General features: G+C 45.3%; 1 protein-coding gene across 1 annotated transcript in view; it reads left to right on the forward strand.

The window, feature by feature from the left end:
* LOC131209915 (lachesin-like) overlaps positions 1-15,921 on the forward strand; it is a 50,892-nt gene that overhangs the window by 11,579 nt on the left and 23,392 nt on the right. Inside the window, 4 exon segments of the mRNA XM_058203074.1 lie at positions 679-785; positions 3,058-3,274; positions 7,010-7,168; positions 7,406-7,534. Coding sequence (XP_058059057.1) covers positions 679-785; positions 3,058-3,274; positions 7,010-7,168; positions 7,406-7,534 — 612 coding nt within the window.

Below are 15,921 nucleotides of genomic sequence, written 5' to 3' on the forward strand. Positions count from 1 at the left end.
GAAAATGAAGAGGACAGCAGCTTTACGTGTCGCTGGTTGTGAAAATAGTCAAATAACCGTACATTGTTGTCGCCGATGCATATTCGATATAGAAGGATATTTGCATGCAGTTTTGAAGAGCTTCTTTCCATTTCTTGAATTTAATATCAATGAACTACCATAGTCAATGGTGAAACCATGAAAATGAGTTACCTTTTCAGCCATTAAAATTGTTACAGTTTTACCATACCATCAGCAACCATAAATATTTTATCAATAATGTAAAAGTAGCATGGATACTTCAAAACTATTTGAATAAAGGTGTCAACCAAAAAACGGTCAGCTAAATCGAACACTTAATCAAAGGTTTTAAATGAATTTTGATTGATCTATTTTCTTTCCTCGCATTTTACAAATTCTTTTGTTTTGAAGAAATAACATTGTTTCTATGCCTGCCATCCTTTGGGTAGAAATTTTCTACTTTTGATCTCATAATTAATCAAAGGAAGCACTTATGTTGCTATGCACTGCCCACAAAGCATTGTATCGCTCGACAAGCCATCTAAGAAGGCATAGTCCAAGGAAGGCATAAGACTTTAACCAATCTAAAGATGAAGTACAACTCGTTTCAACATTTTTGTTAGTTCGGTCAACTATTCAACACGAAACTAATGCCACCTTTCCATTCTCTTTTCATAGTTGTCGTCGAGGAGCCAGAATTTACAGATGTTATAGAAAATGTTACAGTGCCTGCTGGACGGAACGTCAAACTGGCTTGTTCCGTCAAAAACTTAGGATCATATAAAGTAAGTAACGTGCGAAAGCCGAAATTAAACATACGTTTACTTCCCATAACAATCACCATTGGCGTTAATGATGCCATTTAAGTGGAGGCAATTGTGCCAACACCACCGTGAGTTCGAAAGCCTCCGACCATCTTCCCGAGCATCTTATAGCGTGGACGTGGTCTGGTGCTACATCTCTTAAAAACGCGATGCCGTTGCAAATAAAAGCCGGCAAACAATTCGCAACACAAACCACGCGTCGTCCATCAACCTCCAATCAGTCGCACGAAACGTGTGCAAATCCGGTTTTATTAAAATTGTTATCTTTTAATAAAAAGATATCGTCCCTAATCGTGCCCTGCGAGCGGCGTTTATGCTGCGACCCGGAGTCGCCACGCACGCCGCACGCTGCCCCATTGGGCGTGTATCCCTGATACGTGTATCCTCGCAGCGCACGCAATCATGAAAATTTTCTTAATAAAAATTCACGTTTATTTGCATTCTACCGGCCGACGGTTTCCTTCTTCTACGACACACCGCCCTACCTTTGCGTCGAGGTTGTCCAAGTGGGGCCATGCCCCGAAAGGATATCGGCCTGCAGTACTGCAGACGAGCATAAAAGCGGTCGTCAAATCATTCCCCAACATTATCATTCCCCAACGACGGTAGGTCGAAGGCCAACGATTCTTGCTGCGAACGTGATTCTTGGAAGCGATTGAATTTTCTCCCGTCTTTCGGAAAAATCGGAAAATGCTCCAAAAAAGAAATGCGAAGAAGCAAAAGACTCCCAGACGGGAATCGTACCACATTTTTCGACTTCAAGTTGCCTGACATTAAACAAGCCGAGCGTCGTAATGGCGTATGAAATCAAAACCACCGCAACTAACGTTTCATTCATACGGTTCCGCCTTTAAGCATAAGCAGCCTATATGCCCTCGGAACGGACGGAACAACCTCCGCTCGGTAAATGTTTACCCAACTGATCAACCTCCTACCGTCGGTCGCCGAAAACAAAAGTATTCCCCTCCGCAAAACACGTGGATTGCACTGCCAGAGTAAACATAAAAATTTCACATATCCTTCGTACGCTCCGGAGGCTTCACCCTCATTCGAGATCATTCGATCGATGGAAGAGAATTTCCCGAGAAAAGGGAAAATAAATTCTTCCTCGTAAGTGCTGTGTGTTCGTTATGCTTCCTCTGATGAAGCGACGGCCGTGCTTCCGGCATCCCAGGGACGCTCCCATCACTTCCCGTTTGATCCCGTCGCAAGAACCGTGCACGCCTCGCTGACGGGAATTTCTGCGAAACTCTTGGCGCAATCCCGGCCGGTTCATACCATGGGTCTCTGGGGGCCGAAAATCAAGGTGAAAGTAAATTATACGGTTCACCGACACGAGAGCGTGATCCTGGGCGGCATCTTTACTCCACGGCGCCACTCCGGGAGTCTGTTGTTTCAGCATCACCTTCCGAAATAACTGGAACCCTGCTGCCTCCATATGCATGAAGTGGGACTACTCGAGGCTAAAGAAATCCCCAGCTGCTCCCCAGCAAACACTCGCGCTACGCCGAGGGCCACAAGCAGCTATGACGTGAGCGGAAGTGTCCTCAAATAAAGAAACGGGAGACAGAAGACATTCGAATTATGGTTTAGATTAATCGCATTATGTGAGTAGCATGAATGAGTTGAGCTGGGAGGAATTGGATTTCCCTCGAGCGCTTCACGAACTGCGATGATGAACGCCTTCGATTGCGGTGACGGTGGTCTCAGCGAACGAGATGAAGGTAGTGTAAGGCTCCGAGGGCCATGTAACGAGGTCATTTCTCGTGGCTCGCAGGAAACAAGTTCGGTTTTGTGAATTGCCCTTCATCGTTTTGACCTTTACTGGATCAAATACCCCATCCCAATTGGGATTCATCATCTGGGAAGTGACTGGATAAAGAGTCCTCCACCACTCCTGGGACTCCTTTCCAGTGGTGCAATAAAATGAACAAAGATCCACACCTGATCCTGTTGATTCAGTGTCAGCGCTGCACATAGTTCTATTATTTATGTTTAATGTTTCATCATGGTTAACCCACGTGACAATGACAAGTTGGTAGTCTATCGTATTGCTTCGGCTGCAATAAGTCTACATTTTACGCAATTACAATACAATATAGGAATAAGAAGTCATTGGGAATAATTTACAAATTACTCTTAATGGCATAAAATAAAATTGGTATATGGCTTTAGTTACATGAATGAGTTTTACAATCCATCTACAATTACATTCTTTTCACTACACTTCCAGGTAGCGTGGATGCACTTCGAGCAGTCCGCAATCCTCACTGTACATAATCATGTAATTACACGGAATCCTCGCATCAGTGTCACGCACGACAAGCATGACAAGCACAAGACCTGGTTCCTACACATATCAAACGTCCAGGAGGAGGACAAGGGACGCTACATGTGCCAAATCAACACCGTGACGGCGAAGACGCAGTTCGGCTATCTGCATGTGGTCGGTAAGTTCCAAGTGGCCCCCGGAAAAACCAGCCGAACCGTACGATTTTTGCCGTCGAAACCTCGCCGAGACACGCTGGCACCTAATTGCTTTCCGAATCCTCCTGCACGATTTCTTGGGCCACTTTTTTGCCCATCACAAATTACCCGATAATCACGTTTGGCGCTGGGCGAAAGCCATTTAGCTAACGCCCAGGTGCAAATCGATACCCCGGATGAAGCGGATTAAATAATGCGATTCTTGCTGCTGCTGGAGAACCAGTATTCAGTTTCAGGCTGCCAGGCTGCCAGACTGCCTTGTAGCGAACGTTGGAGAAAATGGAAAATTAAATTTTTCTCCTTAAGCCCGAAATGAATTGTCTTTTTCCGGGTAAAGATGGGAAGCTACAGCGAGAAGTTGAGCCTGGCGTAATTAACTTACCCTTCTTTATCTGCGAGCTTGCGACAACGACATTCTTTTCACGTCGACCCACTACTTTCGGTGGTGTTTGTAGATTTGGATTATGTTATTTTCGGGACATTTAAATGGGAATCTGATTTTAAGTCTTGGTGGCCTCCCGAATGATATCATTTGACTTTACTGAACAAATCGTCCGATTATTCATTGTTTATGTTCGAGAGAATTGTAATTTGAACCTTATTACAAAAAGAAACTGTTTAAAGCAACTTAAAGCAACAAAATGTTAATTGTTACAAGAAATCTCCAACCGACAGAACTCCAAGCTCCAATGAATTGACAGAACATTTTAAATGAAGTCCGCATGGTTAATATATTGATTAAATCGATTCAAAGGGTTTGTGTTCGATACGAAACAACCCGCCGGCCAAAGTCATATTTTTAAAAAGTATAAAAAGCTCAAGAATCCGGCACCTGCATTACACCGGACTCTTTCAAGTACTTTGCAGCGCTTTGATCACATATTTTGAAATCATTTCAACAGCAGCACACTGCAGCCAAAACCAAACAGCACGTACAGCGTGCGCCATTATCGAAAGAAAACATTGCCGATGCTCAATCGAGACCCGGCCCCCGAGGTTCCTAATATAAATCAACTGTGAGAGCAAAATCTGGTATTACCAAACGATTTATCGGAGATTAATTGAAAACATAATCCCGGTGCTGGTGCTGGAGGGAACAACAGTTCAGATCCAGGATGGAGTGAACAGCAGTTTTGCGCACGTCCTCCGGTGCGCTGCAATCGAATCGAGTGGGATGAAAAATGGAATCCGCACCGAATTTGCATAGCGCTGCATCGAAACGCCACGCCATTACCTTCGGCCCCGAGTCCCAGATCTTCCGTTTTGGACGAAGTTACGGCTTGTTGTTCATATTGTTGCCGGAAGCCGTGAACAAACGTCGTTCGATGCAGCATTCCGGCCTGTCTTCGCATTGTTTTGCGCCTTGCGCCTTGTGATTTCTTTGCTGGCTCACCGGGTCGGCACTACTGCAGGCCCGGGCTCCAGGACCGGCATCGACCGGCTGCACCGATCGGTTGGCAGCGCAAGCAAAAAGGCAACACGGTGATTCGATTTTGCACTTTTGTCACTTCCGCCGATGAAAAACGATAGGCGTAATGAAGAACGGAAAATCAATTTAAATTCAAATCACATTAGGATCATCAGCCAGCGTCATCCGTTGCAGAAGCCGGTGGCGCACCCGGCAACCGGCTCTTGGCGGCTAACTAGAGACCCGGTGGCGCTCTCAAGACGGTGCTACCCGGTGCTAGGCGGGCCGTTCTGGAGCAGATGCTAGGAAAACATCCACCACCTCCTCGGGCCCGGAATAGGGATGAAAAGAACGCGAATACTTTTACGTTGGCAACAACAACAACAGCCGGCCCCGGCAGGCAGCCCGCCACTGGCAAACACGGCCCACGGCCAAGGATTTTTGCCCTCCGTGTGCCCGAAAGGAAATGAAAACAATTTCAAAATAAACATTTATTTATTTTCCTTCCCCTCGAGGCGTGAAGCCGTGGCAAACAAGGGTGGGTTTTCCGTCGAATGTGGGCCGCTGGTGGCCACCACCAACAAAAAAGTGTCGGGGAATTAAGGTGGAAGAAAATATACCTCCCCCCGCAAGGTGGCCAAGGTGAAGAGTGAAAACATCCTTCCAGCCGGGAGCAAGCATTTCTGGTGGCAACTCCCCGAGCGAGCGGCTTTTGGGACGCCGGAATCGATAATCCTTACCGCTTAGAACGGGACACCAAAAAGAAGTACCAAAGAATGCACAATGTCCCACATCCGCACGGTTCGGGCTGCTCAAAAATTCATCGCACAATTCATCTTGCGCAAGTTTTGACACACGTTTCACGCCCACCAAATACGATGGTTTATTGTGCGGGTGAATTTTCTTTTGTGCGAAACTTTTCCCAATTGTTGCACCTCATGCGGTCGGGTGTCGGGTGATGGGGAACTGACGGGAGAAAAGTTGATCTCTCTGTCTCTCTTTCTGTTGTTGTTTCGTTTCAAATGAAACGCAATGATAACGCGCATGTTTTCGACGTACCGGATGCCGCTGTGAAAGGGTGTAGTTCTTGGAGATCACAGAACTATTCGTTATGTTTCACATCTACCAAGCAAAACTCCTGTTTGCTGGTGGCCACACATTGTTAGTACGTTTAATCTTCATCGATCATTTAATCTTTGATGACGCTCAGAACTGAATGAAAAATTAAAGCAACAAACGTTGAGATCAATCCAAAAATGCTTCGCCTTGCAAAATGCAAATGCTCACAGCAACATTTTAAATGTTTCGAGTGACTGCAAACATAGGAAATTGTGTTGCCCTAAAGTTATTTTATTCGTTTTTACCAGCATTGTCAATTCATTTATTGTTTTGCTGTAAGGATGTGTTGAGACGTGTTAAATGACTTTGAATGAAACGTCTCCAAATGTAAACTGAAGTTTGATGACAGCATTTGAAAACATATCACATGAGTTGTTGATCTGGAAACTGGCCAAATTGGATGTCTGTCCATTACTTATCAGATAGTTCACCTCTTACCTCACACCGTGTCATTCGTGTTAAGGATAATCAGACCTTGTCCTCCTGTGTTTTCTCCGGCATTCCCCAAGGAAGCAAATTGGTTTCGCTCTTGGTTTTGCTATTCGTCAATGATCCAACTCTTCAGCCTCCTTCCGAGTATCTTTTACTTTGTTCTAACGATCTTAAGATGTTTTTGCATGTACGTAATACGTCTGATTGTTTTAATTTGCAACCATAGCCTGATCGCTTTGTTCATTTGTGTGTTCATCAAGTTGATAAGCGAATTGATTAGCCAAAGATACTAATACTGTGGGCAAAACACAACGGAATTGTTTATAACTCACACAATCTTTGTTTAATGTTCCAAAAGTAATTGTTACTCCATGCATTCTGCATTTGTTTAAATTCTCGAATGAATTCGAATTTAAATTTGTTTGACTTCTCGCTTGAGACTAAGAATTGTTTCTCCCCAAATGCGCTCTTTTTCGACGCAAACGACAAATGCAAACGACATTAATTAAATAGTGTTCTTCGTTAACGTCAATTTCGTCATCGATTTAAAGACTTCCTAACAAATCACACCAAGCTAATCAAAGACAACTATTTCCCGTTTTTTCTGGCCCACAATATCAAGTTGAGTGATAACTCTCGTATCAAAGTAATGGATGGAACCAGTTTCAAATTGTTATACTTATGCTTCACCAACTATGTTCACTAAAATAAAATGTAATTTTTCCTGTTAAACTTCCAGTGCCACCAAACATCGACGACTCGTTGAGCTCGAGCGACGTCATCGTGCGCGAAGGCTCCAACGTGACGCTGAAATGCCGCGCCACGGGCAGCCCGACGCCCACGGTGAAGTGGAAACGGGACGACAATTCTAAAATAGCCATTAATAGATCGTTAAACGGTAAGTATCGGGCGGAAAACCACAGGATCCTGTTGAATTCCGCAACCAAGGCACTGGACCCCCTTCTGGGCTTCTGGATGCTCAGACCTCGACGACGAACGAAGGGGCCCTTGCGGTGACAGTGCGCTGCATTAATAAATTTCTTTCCATTTTCCCATCGCCATCCGCACATCGGCCACCCTCCCCGCGGGGATCGAACGGACCGCAACCGCACCACCCGCCCGTGGCCCCCATCAGTCCTCGAGTGGGACGGCAATTCCATCGAAATTACGAAAATATCCCGCCTGGACATGGGCGCATACCTTTGCATTGCATCGAACGGGGTGCCTCCGACGGTGTCGAAGCGAATTAAAGTCAGCGTGGACTGTAAGTACGCCGTGTGCGCCGCACACCATTTAGCTGTCTTCGACCCATCCGAGGGGCTCTCGATGTCGCCCCTCGGATGTTGCGGTGTAACTGCTTAAATTAAAGCCAATTTACATTTACCATTAAATTACACTCGTACGTCCGTCCTGTTGCTGAAACGCCGGAGGACCAGCGCCATTTCCCGTGGCGTCCTATGCAAGAAACAAACACGTGGAAAATAATTCCATTCCGACGCGGTGGCCATTCCGTAATCCGCTGGCAAAGTATGGAAATTAAAAACACTAATCGTCCATTCGTCCTCCGGTGCTAACGGGCGATCCGCCGGTGCTGGACGATCCGCTACTTACACCGACCATTCCGAGGTGTCAGCCACATTGTTAGCACACCGTGACTGACCACTCCCCGAGAACCGCAGGAAGGTGATTGCTCGGAAATTAATTTGAATTTTATTTTGCCCACAATCGGCACCAACGTAACGTTGACGAAGTGCTTTTTTTATGCTACGCTTCGTGGCATGATGGAAATTGGTTCGAATTTATGTAGATATGTTTTCAATTGGTTTGGCTGTTCTTTCACCGTTGAGAGTTCGATGTTTTGTAAGGACACAAGATTCGAGACGTATTTTATTCAATAACTACGAGAATTTTTTTCCAATCGATCGTTGTTTAATGAGTTAATGCGCCACGCTAATTTCTACCGCTATGCATATAAAATCCATAATGTCCATTAATGCTGAATACATACTCTGAGATAGATTTCCAATCCAAATCGGTTCGCACCACTAAAGTTTGTACGTACGATTAATTATCCAAATCCCTTGAAATCTTGACTGGAGAAGTAAAAGTTTAGTAGTCATTGAGCCCCACCTGGCGCCTCCATGGCTGAACAGAAAAAAAATGCGATTTTGGTCGTTTTTCGATCATTGCATGACTCAAATTGATCATTTGTTGTCAGTAGCGATCTAAATTAACGTTTCCATCAGGTTTTGAGAGCTTGCGCATCATATGCACAAGAATCCATCAGACCTTTCTGGTGCCATCAGAAAGTCCTTTTTTGGAATCCTCCGACGTTCTTTCCTTGTTAAGCCAAAATCGCCAGTTTTACGTTTCATAAACCGCTAAAAGCACTTCGATATTCCAAAATCAGGACCCGACAAGCATTTGATACGATTCTGAAGCAGTTTTCTTCATGAGGTAGCAGAAAAATAATAATCCCCGCAAAACGTCATTTTCAGGCACAAAAGTTGTCCTGGCCTAATCTTTTCAAGGATCGGTTGCTAACTAATGTATTTTTCGACCTGAAATCATTTACTTGATGTTAAAAAAGGTGATATTGCCAAAAATGCAAAACTAAAAGGTTCAAATCGGAAGGTAGAACCATATTTTTAACAGTCCGATTATCAAGTTATAGACCAACGAACCAAGAAGATAGCGAAATCTAAGCCATTACAATATCAGCTCTTGTGGTAGTCGAAAATCTTGTTGATTACAAACTTTTTATTTTATCTTTGAAAAACGGACCGGACCGCGATTCCTTAAATTTACGTAATAGTTACCTTAATCTAACTTAACAAGATTAGCCTAAGAACATGTGGCATTTCCTCCACTTCAGAATAGCCTTATCGCGGGCTAGCTCGGCTGTATTACAAAGTTGGTTTTTCTCAAATTCAGTAATTTTTTGTCGTTTCAAAATATTATGTGTAAGCAAGTAGTTCCTAATAGAATGTCTAAAGTACGCGCGATGGCGGAGTATTTTCATGGCACAATCTGCAGCATTGACATTTGCATGATTCACATTTAGTCTGACTTTAACGCGAAACTAGGCTGACAGAAGAGGCCACCTTCTTAACGCACGCAAAACTGCTGTCATGCTCGACGCGGACTCCTCCAGTCGATGGGGTTTAATCAATCAACCAACATGTCTGATCGAGTGCATTCATTTCTCGCGACGACACGCCACGTATTTCTTACGAAAATCGTAAAAAATCGAACAGATTCAAAACCCTCGGCTCCGCGGGGAAAGCGGTGTAACGGTTCGGAATTAAAGTTCCCATTGATCTCCGGCTCCCGGTCCGGGTTCTTCGCTTTAAATCTTCGCCCGAACCCGCACGAAAGAAAAGCGGCAAACGTAATTCGGAAGCGAAAAATTTAAATCTACCGAACGGAAATGGAAGAAAAATGGGAATCATTGCCGTTGGGTTGTCGCGCGAAAGGACACCCTCGTTCGCATCGATTTGGCCAACGGATCGATCGCCGTGCAGGAGAGCACCACGGTCGACTCGGCGAATTGGCGATTGACTGCTGCGGGAATGGTTACGGCAAATGATGCCAAAAAGTGGGCACCGAAGGAATGCACGAACGCGGTCCCGGCAGGGCTGAATTACGATATCTTACCCGACACAAGGTTTCTTCCTGCGGGTTTCTCAGGCGCGGGTACGAGGGCGAGGGTTGTCCGCCGCAGATACGCGGCGTTACACGATGTAGGATGAAAAATTAAAGCTACACTTCTTGAAGACGCGGGCATCCTGTTCCGGATATCCCTTTAGGCGCTTCGCAGAGTTTCTTTCGCCCCGACTCAAAGCCTCAAACATGCAAGACACACCTGCCAGACAAGCTTAGCGTTACCACATGTCTGCAGTCGGAGCTGCCGGGAGACCGAGTGCGGACTGGTACCGCATTGATCCGCCTACAACATAACACTTCATCCCTCAACTGTATCCATACAATCCTCCCCAATCTTCGACGCTCCGATACACTGGCGCCCTCGTTGCCTCTGGCAGGGAAAAGGGACTTCAACACTCAACCCCCAAGAAAAAAAAACTCGGATCAACCGTTAAGACGGTTCCGGAACATGAATTCCTTTGGCCGGAAGCAAACCCGTACTTCGGTTCACACCGAAAATCAGGACTCTCGGGTGAGGGAGGGTATCACGAGACGGCTAAAAGGAGAGATGCTCCCGACAGTGCCCGATACCAGCTGATTGGTGGTGGGAACGACGCAATCGAATTGGGGCCCAACAGCCCCGGCCACCAGCCACCGCATGATTCGGAAGGTGTGAACGAAATAATAAAAATAAATATTTGAGGGAAAATCAACTGTACTGCCGTGCCTCTCTAGCCCGGACAGGGAAAGAAGGAAAACGGACCAAGCGGGAGCAGTATCCTGGGATGGGAGTCTGGGTCCGGGCGTCATCCGTGCGCGGAGTCTACCGAGGCCTGCCGACTTCTCGACTCGACACTTCCGATTATGTGTACGTGCCGCCCATGTCAGAGCGAACCCGTCGAACCCGGGTTTCCTGGGGCTGGGTTGTCGTCCTGCTTTTTTCCCCCCCCCGGCTCGGCACACAATCCAACAAACGAGTGGACCGGAAACGGCTCGCTACTGCTCCAGCAAAATGCTGGAACACCGACCGACTTCTGAGCGCCGCACGGTAGCTTATCAGTGCGGCTCCATCGTTGGCTTAATAATCTAAATTACACAATTTAAGGCAACATTTGATTGGGGGCCAAGGCAGCCGAAAATCCTGTAGCCCCATGCGGACCATGTCGCAATCACATAAATTGGCATTTTTCTATCGTCCGCCGCATCGCCCGCTGGTACCTGTCTCCGTGATGCCTGCTGCCACGGTGCGATTGTCGCCGACGGACCAATACCTGTCGTTAGAGGTTGACCACCGTACGATCGATGGTGGTCAACCGGTTAAATGGTGTCGAAAATTACCCACCGTCTCGGCGGCCGGGTTTGGGACAAGCTGGGTCGAGAGTCTCCAAAGATTCCGACTGCGTCGTAGCAGCCGACAGCCAGGGGCTCCTTCAGGGGCTCCCGGTAATTGATGATGCAGCATATCCTCTTCCGGTGGGATAACGATTATTGCTAATGAAGACAATCATCATTTGCTGGAGCCCGAAGGCCGACACCGGCGTGCTGGGACCGAATCCGTCTAAGATCGTGACCTCGCACTCTCTCTCTACGGAAGCAGTTCCGGGCAAACTCAAGAGATTGCTCAGCTCAGCGGTGGACCTTGAAGTAGGCTTGTACAAATATGTTTCCCGGAGCGCATCGTAAAAGCCCATCTTTGCCGCCTAAATGGCAACATCAAACATTCGCCTATCAAACCACTTTGAACGCATCCGGCGTCCGGCGCGGTTGGTGTTCAACGGCTGACGTTTAGCTTGTCGCTGGTCGGTGATAGTCCTCGACATATTATGATGAGGAAATAAACCGGCACCATCAATTAGTGTTACTGCTTTGTCGGTGACCACGGTTGGCCACGGTGCCTTGGCTCTGATTTGATGGTGCTGCTGATGATGTCAACCAGGTGCTCACTTTAGTTTTGCAGTCGTCCAATATCTCTGACAAAGACGCACCCGGGCCGGGCCAATGTTTCAAGGCTTCTTGTACTTGTGGTTTTATTTCAAACGAAGAAAAGATAGTCAAGTACAAAGTAAATTCTTGCAGGTTCCGTTGGCGAAAATACTTTCATGCTTCATTAAGCTGATCTTAGTCGAAATTCACCAAAACTATTTCTATATTTGTTTGAGTTGAAAGTGCATTTGAGTGAAAGAAAACTAGTAATTTCGTAATGGTTTTGCATAGCATTAAAATGAAACTGTCTCGTGGACCTCCCAAAAATAGCATAAAGAAATCTTTAAAACTATTGTCTGAATCTAAGTAACAAAAAGACGTCTAAGTCCGTTTCTTGAGCTCGAACGCCATTAGGATATAACTACTAATGATAATTTTGATAACTGCTAGTAATGAACTTTTTCACTAGCTATGAAATGTTTCTTTAAATTTAATTGTATTTAAATCATTTAGTTTGGTTACTGCAAAATGATTATCCACAAGACGTTATTTATTTTACCAGAATGGGTTATTTTCGGCCTGGCGGGTAATTTTAGTTTGGAACATTGATTAACTTAATATGTTTTTATTCATTATTACGTTACTTTACTTAATGCTTCACTGTGAAACATTAACTCGAAACGGCTGATTTTGCAAACATATTTTAAATTTGTTGTAGTCGTAGTCGCGTAGTGGCGGAATGTTCGACACTCCATTAAAATAATCGGCATTCAAGTAATCGACAAACAATTCTGTCACAAATAAAATTTTCAGATAAATAATTAAACTCGCTTTAACAGTAATCAAACTCGTTACAGCGAAGCTGGCCGGTAACGACCGATTCATAGAAAATTGACACCCCTTAACACTTTAACACTGCCATCGCCATCAACGTAATCGTCCCGTCCGGCACCGACTGTCGTGTGGCCCAAAAGCAAACAGAACCCCCACAAATGTGTCAACCTCAGCGTCGGGACGAACCTCTGCTGCCTTCCACCTGCCAGCACTCATTACGCGTAAGACCCGATTGCCTGGCCTGGCATTTGACCGACATTTCAATTTCTTGCCACACTAAACTTACCACTAAATGGCGCAGCAGCAGGCCGGCTACGCCAATGTTGTACATTATGTTTGCTGGTGGTCGCCCAACCGAAACCCACCCAAAGTGTTTCGGTGATTTCCGACAGCCCTGGACCGCCAAATGACTGCGCTATCTTTTGCAATCGGCTTAACTAATTACACTTCTTTCGCCACGGCCACCGTGCTTGAGTATCCGAACGCCCGTTCCAACACCGGCGGAGATCCTTAAGTGGCAGCCAGAAAGTCATAAGCGCGAACTGTCTAAGCCCCAATTTACATAATGGCCGTTACAATAATTTGTTCCATTTTGGCGGCCGAGGGGCGGCCGCGCCCAACTGCCCGGTCCCCCGCCCGGTTCCGGTGTTGCATGTTGCTCCGCATCGGTTGGTGATTTGTCGGAAAAATGGTTCACGACCATGGAACATGTTTTAGCCATTGTTTCCCGGTGGCACCAAGCCGTTACCGCCCCGTACCGGCTCCCGTCGACTTCCGGTTGTCGAGCGAGGGTTGTCGAAACAACTTTCAACAGCCGAAAACGGACGGGGGTCGTTATGCAACGGCCTCGGGTGGGGTGCAAAGTTAAAGAACGGAGAAGAGCGCAGAATACGTCCAAACAAATCCCACGGGATGCACGGCGGCACCGGATGAAGCGGGCTACCCCCGGCAAAAACAAATGTAAAATTTGTTAGCTGCCCACGATCACCTCCCTCGCCGACCACGAAAATGTTTTTCCACGATGTAGACATAATCGTAAAGCGAATCGCATAATAATTTTAATGCTAGTCATAAAATCAACACTGTGTGGAGCCTCCCGGCGTGGGTCGGGTGAGTTTTGTGGCACGACACGAGCTTCCAGCCAGGACTGGATGGAGGATCCACCGAGCGGGATGCGTGATGCGTCCGGATCTGCAATGAATTGCACCATAAGTTAGGGCTCCGCCCGGTACCAGACAACACGCTGGAGCTGGAAGGGCGTTCGCCGACGAGAAAGAAGTTTTGTCCCAGCCCAAAAGCCCACCATCGGAATGATTTTTGGGTGAAATTCGGTTTTCTTGCCCTTTCCGGACGTGCCCCTGTCAGTCTGTCCCTGGTAGCCTCGGGGGTCTCGGGAGAGACAGAGAACTTAAGCCTTTGGCAAACAGGATGCAGGATGAAACAAACTTTTTTTTCCCCCGTTCGAAGGTGGCTACGTGCGTAGATTCTAACATGAGCGCCGCGAAGCACGTGGGACGCAAAAAGGACTCCAAGGCGAGGCGAAAGTATTCCGTAGGCCACGTCCACAGCGAGCTAAGCCGTAGCTGGCTGGCAGCTGGCTGGCGTGGCAAGAAGTTGATTTAATTACTCAGGCCCAGGCCCACCGCCGTGGTAGCCGGCGCAAAGTTGGCAATCCACGTCACGCGGTGGAAATTCTCTCATTATCACCGGAGAAAGCTATCCTGCAATCAAATCCAATCAAACCGGGCCCATAATTACATTCCCGTCGCGGCTTCTCCACGCTCTGCGGGGGTAATAATGAATGATATGAGGGATTATTCTGTCCACTGTTACCTCTTGAAGGATCGGAGCGTCGAAGATTTGAGCGGCCACGGATGTGAACAAATTGCCTAAGGAAAATGGTCAAGCCCAACCCAGCTTACTCTGTATTGGAAAAAGATACATTCTAAGGACTGTATTGATACACAGTAACAAATTTCATGATTATACTCGCGATATGTAGAATTTATACGAAGTTGAAAGAATAAACAAAAGTATTTCGAAGTTATTGTCGATTAGTTATTGCAAGTTATTGCTTTGGTATCAATCACTATTAAAGTAATACGGAGCTCGTTATACAAATAAGCTACCATATCCTCTCTATTTCAGTTTCATATCAACTCAGTCTACAAATCAAGCTGCTATATCCATGATTCATTTGCTGTTTTCACAAAAGGTTTTATAAACAAAAACCGCTTATTGAATGTCTTTAAAATTTATTTGGTTGGTCATTTATACAAAATATTTGCCATACCATGTAAAATATTTTCCTACAAATTTCAACGCATGTGCAACGTGATATCATAAAGGAAACTTATACTATTGCGAAGGGAATTGTTTTCTTTATAAGGATAGTTTTCTGTCATCATGACATAACTTGAACGTTCTTTGAACGTTTAAATTCAATTGTTTGTGTAATTTTTTTTTAATGAATTGAAGGGCATTTTTTGTTTCATCGCCTCACAAGCAACACAGAGCTGGAAATCTACTTACACTTGTTGCGCTTTTTCGTCCATTCAATTTTAACTTAGTAACGGCCTCAATAAAGCACCTTTATTTTATTGAAAAGTTGTTTGAGGATCTATCTGAGTTACTTTTAAATTGGAACTAAATTGGAATGTAGACAAATGGTATCTAATACAGCTTTAATCGTTGTTTCTTACACTTCACCTTATCTACGTCCCAACACAATGTCTTTTTGTTTAATTAAATTATTTGTGAGGGAGTTTCTACGAGCAGATTTATCTATAACTTAATTCAAATAATTGTTGTAAATGTTTGTAACTTCATGAGAAACATAACTTTATTTTTAATTAAACATTGCGTTGTAGTTTTCGTTACGCGAATTAATAATCAATATCCAAAGATTAAAATTATTTAGAACATAACAAACCTATTATAGGCGATTAAGACAATCCGCCATGTTTGAGTGCTTTATAACGTACTTCGGAACTCCTCCCTTAAACTGCAGTTCTAACCGACAGTCTTTAACCTTTTGTAAAAGATTATAAAAAAAGTACAAGCGCTGACACGCAAATTAATAAAATGTCATCAAATTAGGATTCAAATCCCACAAAAGTCAAACCAATCAAATCTAGCTCGGTGTTTTCCTTTTCGCACCGAGCATAAACAAATTCCGCACCGTACCGTGTCACACGGTATGCAACGGAAATCCGCACTCCTTATTGGATTTCCATTATGCTTTGTGCC

The sequence above is a fragment of the Anopheles bellator genome, chromosome 2 (assembly GCF_943735745.2).
Source record: "Anopheles bellator chromosome 2, idAnoBellAS_SP24_06.2, whole genome shotgun sequence".
Classification (NCBI taxonomy): Eukaryota; Metazoa; Arthropoda; class Insecta; order Diptera; family Culicidae; genus Anopheles; species Anopheles bellator.